At 41.4% G+C, this 14243-nt stretch overlaps 1 protein-coding gene across 1 annotated transcript; it reads left to right on the top strand.

Annotated features, from left to right (window-relative positions):
• The first annotated feature begins 11672 nt into the window (after window positions 1-11672).
• On the top strand, window positions 11673-12322 carry LOC109216990. The gene is made up of 2 exons (XM_019381214.1): window positions 11673-11838; window positions 11952-12322. Exons 1-2 carry the CDS (start codon window positions 11673-11675, stop codon window positions 12320-12322), a joined length of 537 nt encoding a protein of 178 aa, XP_019236759.1.
• The last annotated feature ends 1921 nt before the right edge of the window (window positions 12323-14243 follow it).

The following is a 14243-nucleotide window of genomic DNA, read 5'->3' as shown; positions in this document are numbered from 1 at the left end:
CTTGCTATTGCTTTTGGTATGAATTGCCACAAAATAACCCCAAAATCCTTACAAGTTGCGCTTGATTGCAGGTTTGAGCGACAAGATGACAAATGTCAAAGATCGGCTCAAAACGGAGTAAAACCTGCCAAGTGTCAAAGACCAATTGAAGTGGGGAACAAGAAGACCTAGCGCGGACCGCACTGATTTGCCACGCGGCCGCGCTAGGAGATTCAGAGACTGGGTCATTCAAAGGGCAATCTGCGCGGTCCGCGCTCCTTTTTATGCCGTCCGCGTAGATGAGATTCAGAGAGATGCTGTTTTTGCCAAAGTTCTGCCACGCGGCCGCGCACCCTTTTTACGCGGTCCGCGCCCGTCCTGAAACGCGGTCGTGCTCCATTTCTGCGCGGTCCGCGGTCCCTACTTCAGAGAATAGAGTTCAAAGAGTCCAAGAGCCAACGCGGTCGCGCTCCCTTTTTGCGCGGTCCGCGCCTACCCCGCAGGGGCATTTTTGTCCAGATTTTCTAGCTCGGTATAGATAGATCTTTTTGACATTTTCAGGTCAGATTTTAACTACTGAACAAGAGCTGCGCTCGTGAGAAGTACTTTGTAGCCTAATTTGGCAATTTTACTCTTGAATATCATAGATTTTAAGTAGTAATCAATTATTATGTTCATTTCATCATCTATTTCTACTGTTTCTTCTTTAATTATGTCTCGCTAAAACCATTAGCTAGGGTTGTGGCTCAACCCTAGTGTGGGTAGTTAATGGGTGTTGCATTCTAGGGTGAGATTGAGATTGGGTATTTGTTATTTGGGTTGATTTTGTGTTTCAATCTAGAATTTATGGTTGCAAACATGAATTCAAGCTTAGCGGGTCTAACTCTTCGTGAGAGAGAGAGTCTTATGACCCTAAAAGTTAACCCAACAAGGAACTGGGATGGACCCATGAGAATAGTAGTCCCAATTAACGGGTTAAACCTCGAAAGAGTAATTACCCTACTTGAGCCCTAGTTGCCCGGTCTAATTGGCCTACCTAATTGGTCTCGAGAGAGTCAATTGGGCAAAATCGTTCTCTCTACCGAGTGGTGTGATAATGAGTGCACTTGTGTAACGGCTATAGCACTAAACCCAAACTTATCAATCTCCCCTTAGTAGCTTCTACCCGTTAGCTAACCACCTAGGTAGTGTCACAACCCTAGTGCCTTTTTCTCATATCAAGTGCAACTTAGCAATATTTTCTTAGCATAATTTAGCTTTAATTCATAGGTTACAAAAGTAGTTTTAAATATAAAAACCCTCAAAAATGTTAGGAGTGCAATTAGAAGTACAAACGCATTTCTAAACTAAACCGGCAATACAACTCCATTCCAAGCTCCCTGTGGAAATTCGACCCCGATCCACTATTCCGGTATTAGTTATTGCTACCCACTCTTACTACCATTGTGTAGTGTTGAGACGGCCGCGATCAGGCGGTACCTTCAACTCTTCATCAACTCTTGAAATTCCATAACCGGAAGGAGTCAACACGGTGTACGGCACACAGCCAGCAACCAAAGAGATGTTTGCAATCGATGAGGTGATACGAGTATCGACTCTAGCATCAACAAAGGGACCAGAATCAAAGGAAAAGCAGAAGGTCAAATAGCAACCACAGTCGCCGGCTTCGACCAGATCGGAACAACAGGAAATTATCGAGATGATTGCATGATACCTCGAACCTTCATGATCCCCGATGATTCCGATGCCACGAAGTCAACGGTCGAAGAGCTGGAACAAGTCATACTAATCGAGCATCTGCCCGATCGAAAGGTATACCTGGGCACGGGGTTAACTCCCGAGCTCATGGAAAAACTCATTAAATTTCTTATTAAATATATGGATTGTTTTTCTTGGTCTCACCTTGACATGACAGGGATCCCACCAGAGATCACCACTCATCGATTGAGTTTGGACCCAGAGTTCAGACCGGTAAAGCAAAAGAGAAAGCCATATTTCGAGGTAAAGCATGCATTCATCAAGGACGAGGTAACCAAACTTCATAAAATAGGATCCATCCGGGAAGTAAAATATCCCGAGTGGTTAGCAAACATAGTTGTAGTGCCCAAAAAGGGGAATAAACTTAGAATGTGTGTAGACTACAAAGACTTAAACAAAGCATGCCCTAAGGACTCTTTTCCTCTGCCGAATATCGATCGCATGATCGATGCCACGGCCGGCCATGAGATCCTCAGCTTTTTCGATGCCTACTCCGGGTACAACCAAATACAAATAAACCAGGAGGATCAGGATTATCACTAAGTACATTACTTATTGCTATAATGTAATGTTGTTTGGGCTAAAAAATGTTGGTGCTACCAACGCCTAGTAAACCGAATGTTCGAAGAACAAATAGGTAAGTCAATGGAGGTATATATTGATGACATGCTAGTTAAGTCCCTGCGCGTAGAGGACCATTTGACACATTTGCAGGAAACCTTTGACATATTGAGAAAATACAACATGAAACTCAACGCCGAGAAATGCGCATTCAAGGTCGGTTTAGGAAAGTTCCTCGGCTTTATGGTGTCAAGACGAGGGATCGAGATCAACCCCGATAAAATCAAGGCAATCGAAGACATCACAGTCGTGGACAACGTTAAGGCCGTACAAAGGTTAACAGGACGGACAACCGCTTTAGGCCAGTTCATCTCGAGGTCTTCGGATCGAAGTCACTGGTTCTTCTCACTGCTCAAAAAGAACAATTTCACTTGGACCCCAGAGTGCCAACAGGCATTGGAAAAATTAAAGCGGTATCTTTCGAGCCCGCCATTGCTTCATACTCCAAAAGCGGACGAGCAACTCTGCTTATATTTGGCAGTCTCGGAGGTCGCGGTAAGTGGTGTACTAGTTCGAGAAGAGCAAGGTACGCAATTTCCTATTTACTACGTTAGCCAAACTTTAGGTGAAGCAGAGACCCGGTACCCACACTTAGAAAAACTAGCGCTTGCTCTAATAATCACCTCTAGGAAATTAAAATCGTATTTTCAATGTCACCCAATTTGTGTTGTAACCACTTATCCCCTTCGCAACATTTTGCACAAGCCCGAGCTCTCGGGCCGACTGGCCAAATGAACCGTCGAAATTAGTGGGTACGATATCGAGTATCAACCCTGAACGACCATCAAGTCTCAAATCTTAGCAGACTTTGTGGCCGACTTTGCACCAGCCCTCGTTCCCGAGGTCGAAAAAGAACTATTGCTAAAATCGGGTACATCCTCAGGGGTGTGGACCCTTTTCACAGATGGAGCTTTAAATATGAAGGGGTCCGGGCTAGGCATCATTTTGAAGCCACCCACAGGCAATACGATTAGACAATCTATCAAAACCCTAAGTTGACTAACAATGAGGCCGAGTATGAGGCCGTGATTGCAGGTCTCGAGCTAGCTAAAAGTTTGGGAGAAGAGGTCATCGATGCCAAGTGTGATTCCCAACTTATGGTTAACCAGGTCAACAAAACCTTCGAGGTTTGAGAAGATCGAATGCATACTTGGACAAATTGCAGGTAACCTTACACCGGTTCAAAGAATGGGCCCTACACCATGTACCTCGAGAGCAGAACGGTGAGGTCGATGCCCTTGCAAATTTGGGGTCATCAGTCGAAGATGATGAAATTAGCTCGGGGACTGTCGTACAGCTTTAAAAGTCGATAGTCGAAGAAGGCCATGCCGAAATAAACTCCACAAGCCTAACTTGGGATTTGAGGAACAAATATATCGACTATCTGAAGAATGGAAAACTTCCGCCGAACCCTAAGGAATCGAGGACTCTGCGAACAAAAGCTGCACGATTCACATTGGCCGAAGATGGAACATTGTATAGAAGGATGTTCGATGGGACGTTGGCAATATGCTTGGGTCAGGGAGACACCGACTACGTCCTATGAGAAATTCACGAGGGCACTTGCAGGAACCATTCCAGTGTCGAATCACTGGTTCACAAAGTCATCAGAGCAGGGTATTATTGGGACAGTATGGAAAAAAATACTAAGGAGTTCGTTTGAAAATGCGACAAATGCCAAAGGCATGCACCGATGATTCATCAGCCCCGAGAGCAGCTTCATTCAGTCTTATCCCCATGCCGGTTCATGAAATGGGGAATGGATATTGTCGGCCCTCTGCCATCGATCCCAGGTAAAGCTAAGTTTATTTTATTTATGACTGACTATTTCTCTAAATAGGTTGAAGCACAGGCTTTCAAGAAAGTCAGAGAGAAAGAAGTTATAGACTTCATCTGGGATCACATCGTATGCCGATTTGGGATACCCGCCGAGATAGTGTGCGACAATGTAAAATAATTTATCGGCAGCAAAATAACGAAGTTCCTCGAAGATCACAAAATAAAAAGGATATTATCGGTGCCGTATCATCCTAGTGAGAACGGACAGGCTGAATTAACGAACAAGACCATCATTCAAAACCTAAAGAAAAGGTTGAACGACGCTAAAGGGAAACTGAGAGAAATTTTGGGCGAAGTCCTTTGGGCATATAGGACAACGACAAAATCCAGTACGGGGGCAACGCCGTTCTCCTTAGTATATGGCGCCGAAGTTCTGATCCCGGTCGAAGTCGGGGAACCAAGCGTCAGGTTTTGAAACACAACGGAATAATTAAATCACGAGGCTATGAACGCAAGCCTCGAATTGCTAGACGAAAAACGGGAAGCCACCCTCGTTCGAATGGCCGCCCAAAAATAGCGAATCGAAAGATACTATAGTCGAAGAGCCAATCTTTGACACTTCAAAATAGGGAACTTAGTTCTGAGAAAAGTCACCCTCAACGCTCGAGATCCAAACGAGGGGAAACTCGGCCCAAATTGAGAAGGACCATATCAGGTCCTCGGTGTCATCGGAAAGGGATCTTATAAGCTTGGCACAATGAACGGCGAACAACTGCCAAATAATTGGAACATATCACTCCTCAAACGATATTATTGCTAAGGTATGACTCTCTCCTTTTTTCATTTATATTCGATACTAATTTATTACAGGTGTTCAATCGAAGACATCGGGAAATTCTTCAACACAAAGACCTCAGGTTTTAAAGCACGTGCTGTACTCTTTTTCCCTTAGATCGGTTTTTGTCCCAAACGGGTTTTTCCAGCGAGGTTTTTAACGAGGCAACAATTATATGTGCTACCTGGGGACATTTTAACAGTATCCGAGGCTTCTATACAATCAACCTCGAATACTGGGGAGCATCACCCTCAAATGTTATGTTTTCAAAGAAGATGCTTCGTGTCAACAGGGTCTCAATAGGAAAATTTTGTAAAGGGACAAACGGTCAAACGAACCGTGCCCATGTAGATTGCCCGAGACCTAATGACAAAACATGTACGCATGAATGATCTATTGAAAAAAGTACTTTTTCCTTATCAGATGTTCCATGCCTTAGTGAGATTTCTACCTTACAATTACGTACTTACGATATATTACGGAAACCGGCTCAAGAGCCAATCGCAACTAAAGCTCGAGCAATTAACCCCGTAATTGGGAACTGCCGTCCGAAATGCTCGAATTATTAAACTTCAAAATCTTAAGACCTTAAAAAGGCAATCCTCGATATAGGCCACGGCCACCACACTCGAGGACTGATACTTCGAACAAGTTTGAAGTATAATTGAGAAACAAGCACAATGGGAAAATATCAAATTAAAGGCTACAGCCAAACTGACACGGTTCGGAGACGTCTGAATTCTATAATCAAACAGGCCTTCAAATATTTTCATAAAACTGGATAAAAAGGGCTACCCTCGGCAAATTTACATAGGGTTTCGATAACATCAACCCTCAAAAACCTTAAGAGGTACCAAATTGAACAAACTTATGCTAAGGCATAACAAAGTTTTTCGATAACACTGAATCCTAAGGGTACAGATCTATCTCATGCTACGGCATAACAAATTTTTATATGATTAAAACTTTTAAGCCGAAAAAGGGAAAAAGCCACTCTTTTGAGGCCATATTGGCCCGATTCAAGAGCCTAAGGGCCATTACATTGTTAAGCTCGAGGATTCGCCCTCGCTTAACCAAAATCCAAGGGTTTTTACTACTCCGAGTTCGAGCAAGTACTCACTCGATTATAGAGACTTTAGCAATCTGATTTTAACAAAATTTTCACAAGGCGACGAAGTGAGTCAAATTTCTCACAAGACCTAAAGTATATCAGAATTATCATAAGGCGAAAGCAAAATAGAGTTTCCACAAAACAGAAATCAGAGACAATTCGAAAGAAGAAGGATTTTTCATATATGCAAAAGTATTTACAAAGACCACTTATGGTCTTACACAAAAATCCAAAAAAGCAAGAAAAAATTCTAAGTGCCTAATCTTCCTCGGGAGAGCTTCATCTTCATCTTCTCCGCTCGCGCTCCCAGAGTTATCATCATCAGAGAGCAAAGCTTTGTCTTCGGCCTCTAGCACTTTCGCGTTCTCGATATCGGCAGTAAGGTCAAAACCGCGAGCATGAATCTCTTCGAGAGTCTCTCTCCGAGACTGGCGCTTGGCATGCTCGGCAACGCAGAATGGTCGAACTTGAGCAGCATCAGAAATTTCCTTTGCTCGAGCATTAGCGGCTTCGGCATCGGCTCGGTAGACGGCTACGACCGCCTTTGTATCGGTTTTTACTCTTTCTGCTTCAGATGCAGCCTTTGCAAGCTCAGCGGCTAACCGAGTCTCGAGTTCCTCAATTTTCTTAGCTCGGGCCAAGCTCTTCTCTTTCATACATTGGAGTTGATGCTCAGCCAAAGATAGCTGGGCTCGAGCAGTATCTTTCTTCGATGCGAGACGGTCCATGTTCTGCTTCCACCCCAAAGTCTCTGCCTCTTTCATCTTAGCTTCCTCGCAAAGCTGCTCGATCTTTTTGGACTTCTGCTGAACCTGCATGATCAAAATATTAGTCGCCATCCCCGAATCGACACACCAAACTTCTAAGAAAATTCTTCATTACCTGCTCGATCAAGTCAATCTGCTCTTTGTGAGCTTTGGCTAGTTCAGCTCGGAGGTCCTTGATCTCCTCTTATTTTTTCCCACTGAAGAGTTTGAGGGCATCTCTCTCCTACGTGAGCCTTTTGAGATCAGCCTCACACTAGTTCAGCTCGGCTTGGTATTTGGAAAACGCTTCCCAATGAAGAGTCACGGCGTATGGAGAAAGGAAGGAAATCAGGCAAATGGAAATAAACGCAAATGTAAAACTAATAACGGGGGCTGAAATCTACCTGGTCCAGGCATCGCTAAGCCTCATCGAAAATGATCGATGCATCCAGATGGGAAACATCATCGATCCCGTGAAGCAGCCATGGAATAAATCATCCCCTTCGTGGGCCGTTCCCACATCAGGGGTCTCTATAGCCTGGGCCTCTTGAATTTGCCCCGCAAAAACTGTGGGGAGGGGCGGCGAATCATCAATGTTGATTTCCCCAAGCAAGAAACTTAGGGCGCTCTCTCCTTCTCGGAGGGCCTCGGAACCGGACCCTTCAGGCATACCCACCGATTGTTCGTCACGGCGGACAGGTACACTCGCCGATTGTTTGTCACGGTGGGAGACATCTTCAGCCTCCGATGACTCCGGGACTTTGCTCGGAGCATCTTCCGAGATCTCCTCGGTTCGAAGATGAGCCTCCTTGATCATCACCGGCTCGGCTGCCTTTGAAACTTCGGTGCTCCCCCTCTTTCGAGCCACCAGCTCATAGTCATCATCTTCTTTCTCCTTCTCTTCATCTCATAGTTTCTGGGATATGTCGGTAGGCAGCGCGGCGGTGTCATTCTTCGTCTTATGAGCCTTGCTCTTTTTAGGATTTGGAGTATCGGAAGGCGAGACCCTTCTCCTTTTCTTATCCTTAGCCGGTTTCGGTGCCTCCTCTTCCCAGGTAGGGGCGACCTCATGAAAACATTGTCCTCGAGACCTGTATGGGGGTAAATCAAGTAAAAATAAAAAGAGACGTTTCACATAAGGTCATCAAACATGGATAGAGAAGCTTACCGTTATTTTTGGCCTCCCATCGGCCCTTGCCAAATCGCACCACGAGCGCACAGCATACGAAGAGGTTGAGGCCAGTTTGTACTTACGCTTCATGTTCCAGTTTTTAGGGAAAGGCATCTTCTCAGTCGGAATTATGTCGGAAGTCCTCACTCGGATAAACCGGCCCATCCATCCTTGGTTCTTGTCCTCATCTATGCTCGAGAACAACACCTTGGTAGCCCGACGCTGAAGCCTTATTAGTCCTCCTTGATAAAGACGGGGGGTGTACATTCTAATGAGATGATCGAGGGCAAAAGGCATCCCCTCGACTTTGCTCACGAAGAACCGAAGTAAAATAACAATGCGATAGAAGGAAGGATGGATCTGGCCCAGGGTTATTTGATATTGGCGGCAGAAATCGAGGATAATGGGGTCAATGGGACCCAGTGTAAAAGCATAAGTGTAAAAACTCAAGAACCCTTTCACGTGGGTGGTGATGTCCTCTTTGGGGGTCGGAATCACCACCTCTTTTCCTTCCCAGTGGCAATCATTTTTCACCTGCTTCAGCTCACCCTCAGTTATCGAGCATATATATCTCGACATCGGCTCACATCAGCCAGGGACCAACGAGGTTTCCTCAATCTTGAAATCGGAAGTGAGATCGCATGCCCCGGGAACGCACTCCTCGATGCGTGGTTTCACCGGCGTTTATCGCCGGCCGACCGTGATGAAGAAGCTTTCTTTTTTGGGGAACGATTTTTGATGTTTTGGCCATTTTGGTATAGATTCAGAAAAGGAAGAAGACGAGATTTATAGTTTTGAAGAAAGATTGGTAACGAGGCCTAGAAATTGTGCAAGAGCGGAGAGGCTAAATAAGATGCGAAGAGCTTTGGAGACTTGCAGAAAAACTTGAAACACTCAGAAGGATTCTTAACATTAGTACAAGAAAATTTCAAAGTAAAGTTTAAAGAAGTAAGAAGAAGACCTATTTAAGGATTTACGACGACGGTTCAAGAGCACTAGTAGCCGACCATCAACTGATGCTAATTAATGATCTTGGGAACCGTACCGACGCGACGCCTCGGTCTTTTCTGTCGCTTACGTCATAAGAATGATGTCATAATTGGTCGAAGTATAAAATTGAAGACTCAGTTCGTTTCTTCTCATTACACTCCAAGAAACGAGGGGACAATATGTATACGGTAAAATTGAGCCTGCCCGATTTTTCTATTTAATCGAGTTCAGGGGATCACGTCGAGTGCTCGCAATGGATCGGGATATAGCACGAAGATGAGGTGTTGAGTTCAGAATCGAGATGTCCATCGAGACAGAGGCCAGCAACAATTGGGACTAAGCATGACCGACTTCGAGTGAAGTGCAATAACGGAAAGGCGAGATATCTGTAACCGGACGAAGATCACGGCGGAAATCCCAGAACAGATCAAATCAAGGGCGGTTATTTGTACCAATCATGGGATTTACTTCCGTAATTAGAATTGTATCATAATTAGGATTCTTCTAGTATATAAAGGGGAATCCCTATCATTTGTAAGGACTACATTCGCGAATATCTCAAAAATATAATATTTCTTTCTTTTGCATGCTCTTTAATTGTTCTTACTCTACCAAGCTCGAGGGTTCATTAGCTCGAGGGCATTGACCAAACACCGGTTTGCTTTGTATTATTGTCAATTTTGCATCATTTATTTTTACGTTTATCAATTGATATTAGTTAAAATCACATATTTTAGGGTAAACACTATAAAATTCTTTGACAAAGGTTTGTGTAAGCATATTTGAATCTAAGTATGAAATACACATTCATAATTTTACCATATTTTCTGATCCTTTGTCGTCTCTATAAAAAGAGAAGATTTATTCACTAGCAAATGTTCATCTTCTTTAAGAGTGAGGCCGTGGTTCAAAACAAAAGAAATACAAAGAAGACAAATTTAAATCAACTCACACAAATTTTATGTTAAACAACAACAAAATAAGAAAAATGGTCTTACTTTTATTGGGAAAAATCAAGTTAACATATGGAATTAATTATGTGCTGACATGTCAAGACACCTGGATCAATAAAAGAATGACATCTGTCAAAGAATAGTTGAAGAGACACGAGCCTTAACAGGCACGGACAGAGATTCAAGAAAACAGGAAGGAACGGTTACTCAGACGTCTTGGTAATTTGAAGAGACATCGGAGGAATGAACCTAGATAGCAAAAAGTACAGATACATATTATCCGTAATTAATGAGCGTCAATGATGGAAACGTTACAGAATCTTCACGAAACAATTACGATTGCTAATTATAACGTTGTATTAATGACATTAATTACTCATAATGACTCTGTTATGAGAGGAAAGAAACGTATTACTTAGATATAACTATAAAAGGAGAGGAATAAACATTTGTAAGGACACAGAATATTATTGGAATACACTGATTTACTTTGCTTTCTTTTACTCAGCTATCATTTAAATTCTTCTTATTTGTTCCAAATTTGATTATCAGTAACCCGAGTTCTTCTAAAATTTAACTTTGACCGAAATTCCTATTTTCTGGTTAAAGAAATTGTTTCCGTTAACTCGGGCAGTGGAGCAACTCCTAGCGAATCTCGTGATGGAGGGTCAGGTAACCCGGTTAATTCTGATTTACAAAATGTAGTACTAACTTTTCAGAAACAGCTCAAGGAGTAGAGCGACCGCATCGAGCAAATACCTGGAGTGCCGTATGTAATCAAGGGAATAGATATGGACAAATATTCACAACAACCTTGGAAGCCAAGTGCTGCTCCTCTGTCCATTTTGAAGAAATTCAAGATGCCCGATATTCCAAAATATGATGGAACAACTGATCCACGGAATCACGTAACTGCATTCAAAACTGGTGTAAAAGGCAACGACTTGACCAAGAAGGAAATTGAATCAGTATTGGTCAAAAAATTCGGAGGAACACTCACTAAGGGAGCACTAACATGGTATTCTCTTTTACCCGAAGATTCTATAGATTCTTTTGCTGAGCTTGCAGATTCATTTATCAAAGCACACTCGGGAGCTCAAAAAGTTGAAAAAAGAATGGAGAACATTTTTAAAATAAAGCAAGGAGATGCGGAGCTGCTCATGGAGTTCGTAGATAGATTCTAGTGTGATAGGATGATGTTGCCACGTGTACCTGATAACTAGGCAGCTATGGAATTTGCCAGTAATCTAAATGAAAGAAGTTCAAAAGCCACGAGGAGACTCAAGGAAAGTTTACGAGAGTTTCCAGCAATAACTTGGAATGATGTTTATAACAGATATAGCACAAAGCTACGGATAGAAGAAGATACCATCATTCAATCTCGAAGGGATGAAAGGGTAAGTTCAAGGCGAGATGAAACTGAAAAAAGGTCCAGTAAAAACAGGTACGAACCTTACATGGGACTAGTAGGAAGAGATTCGCGTTCAAAACAGGAAAACCCAAGGTACGATCATAGATCAAGAGATAGAGAGTTAGGTTTATCATCAAGGTTCGGAAAAGAACGAAACTCGCGAGAGACACGAGATGATGACAAAAGCTTTGGTGCGAGTTTCACAACGATCACGGTCACAAAACGACGGATTGTAGATTGCTGCAAGGTGAAGTTGAACATTTATTAAAACAAGGGTATTTAACCGAATTGTTTAGTGAAAAGGGAAAGGAAGCATATATGAAGAATAGGCAGGAGCTTCCAAAACCCCCTTCACCAGAAAGAACGGTTAATGTCATAAGTGGAGGAGAAGAGATAAATGGCGTAACATATACGACAGCAAAGAAAGTATCAAAAATAACAGTTACACATGGGAAGCGAGTCCGACAAGTTTTGGAAGAAGATAGTATTACATTTGATGATCAGATGCAGATGGCGTGCTAACCCCACATAATGACGCACTGGTAATATCTTTACTTGTACATGACACTAATGTAACACGAGTTTTGATTGATCCAGGTAGTTCCGAGAATATCATTCTGTTAAGAGTGGTAAACGAGATGCAAGCTGATGATAAGCTGGTACCCAAGGCACACACCTTGTCTGGTTTTGACAGCTCGAGCATCGTAACAAAAGGGGAGATAATACTCACCACATTCGCAGAAGGAGTGGTCAAAGATACGAAAAATCAGGTAGTAGAAATGGATATGGCCTACAATATGATTCTCGGCAGACCGTGGATTCATGAAATGGTCGCTGTTCTATCTACCTTACATCAAGTTATCAAATTTCCATCACAATGGGGGATACGACAAATCTGTGGTGACCAACAAGCTTCACGAAGCATTAATTCCGTGGTAGACTCAAATGCAGAAAGTGACGAAAAATAGCAATCACAAAATATAGTTGAGGACACATCAACACGAACCTCAACTGAAGATGGGCAAACAGATGTAGATTCGAGGCCCGATACTATTCAGGAACCAGAGGAAAATGAGAATATCAAAACAACGATCGAAGGACTGGAGGCTGTAGAGCTATTTGAACATTGGCCAGACAGAAAAGTCTACATTGGAATTAACCTCAGCCCGGAAATGAAATGTAAGTTGATTGAATTTTTAAAAGCTAACGCAGATTGTTTTGCTTGGTCCCATTCTGATATGACAGGTATACCACCCGAGGTAATGACCCACAAATTAAATGAAGATCCATCGTACCCACCTGTCAAACAAAAGAAAAGGAAGCAAGGCTCCTTCAAGAACCAGGTGATTCAAGATGAAGTGCAAAAACTTTTAAAAATTGGGTCTATCCGCGAGGTAAAGTATCCAGATTGGTTAGCTAATACTGTTATAGTACCTAAAAAGAATGGTAAGTGGCGAGTTTGTATAGATTATACTGATCTAAATAAAGCTTTCCCTAAAGATTCTTTTCCATTACCGCACATAGATCAACTAATTGATGCTACTGCAGGGCATGACTTGTTAAGTTTTTTAGATGCCTATTCAGGATATAATCATATTAAAATGGATCCTCTAGATGAAGAAAAGACTTCCTTCATCACAGACAGGGGGACTTACTGTTACAAAGTAATTCCATTCGGACTCAAAAATGCTGGGGCCACATATCAAAGACTGGTGACCAAAATGTTTCAAGAATACCTATAATATATATATATATAATATATATATATATATATATATATATATATATATATATATATATATATATATATATATATTATATAATGTACCCATTTATCTCTTCTCCTTTACAAACACACATAACCTTAAACCTTAAGAAAACCATTTCCATGGCATAATTGATTTTGGTTGATTTCGAGGTCCTTTACATTGTGTCTGTTAAATTTAGATTTTAACAAGGATTTGGTCAGTTTCTTTTTTGCAATCTGAAGAGGCTTCAGTTTATTGCAACTCTTTTCTTTTTTCTTTTATTTACTTGGTAGAATTACTCTCTCAAAGGCATGGTTTTGAGATAGTTAAAAGTGCAGATTCAATATTTAAATTTGGATTTTAAGTCCTCGGCTCCTTCATTTCCAATAATGTGTTTAAATTTTTTAAAATTCATGGCGCAAGGAAAAGCAGCTTAAATTGTAAGTGCCCCGAATTAGGGAATTTTAGAATAAGGAATTTTGATTACGTTTCTTTTTTGTTTTTTTCAGAGAATTAGGTTATTAGGAGGAAGAAATATATTTTTTTTTCCGCTGAAAAAAAATGGACTTAGGCAAATTGTGGGAAAAGATTGGTATAGGCACATTGTTAAAAGATATAACCTTTTTTTTTTTTTTTTTTTTTTTTTTTTTTTTTTTTTTTTTTTTTTAGAGAACAAACAAATAGAAAGGACGAAAAACCTTTATGGAAGAGATAAGACAATCTCCAAATTATTTTTCGGACTAATACATATTTAGGTACTTACCGTCGATTTTTTTTACTTTTCGATTTCCTTAATGAATTACAGTTTATTTCCCCCTTTATAATAGTGATCCTTATAGTTTTAACACCCATTTATGATTCTATTTATGGTTTTCAAACTTTTCAACCTTCCTCCATAACTATTACTTTACTTAATATTCTTATATTGCATTTATGTTGGCTTCCTTAAACTTTACAATGCTGGCTTTTTCTTTAATTGCTCTTCATTTGTAACCTTATTTACATAATATAAAACAGAAGTAATGTTGCGAACACGCCCTTTCAAATCAAAGTTTTTGTTTATCCTATTGCCTTGAGTTTCTCCTTTTTTTGAAAAAAAAAGTCCAAAAACATGCACTTCTTTTTCATGGAAAATTGGAAG

This window comes from Nicotiana attenuata, unplaced genomic scaffold (assembly GCF_001879085.1).
Source record: "Nicotiana attenuata strain UT unplaced genomic scaffold, NIATTr2, whole genome shotgun sequence".
NCBI lineage: Eukaryota > Viridiplantae > Streptophyta > Magnoliopsida > Solanales > Solanaceae > Nicotiana > Nicotiana attenuata.
Note: the sequence above shows the minus strand (reverse complement) of the source record. Positions and strands in the feature narration are given on the sequence as shown.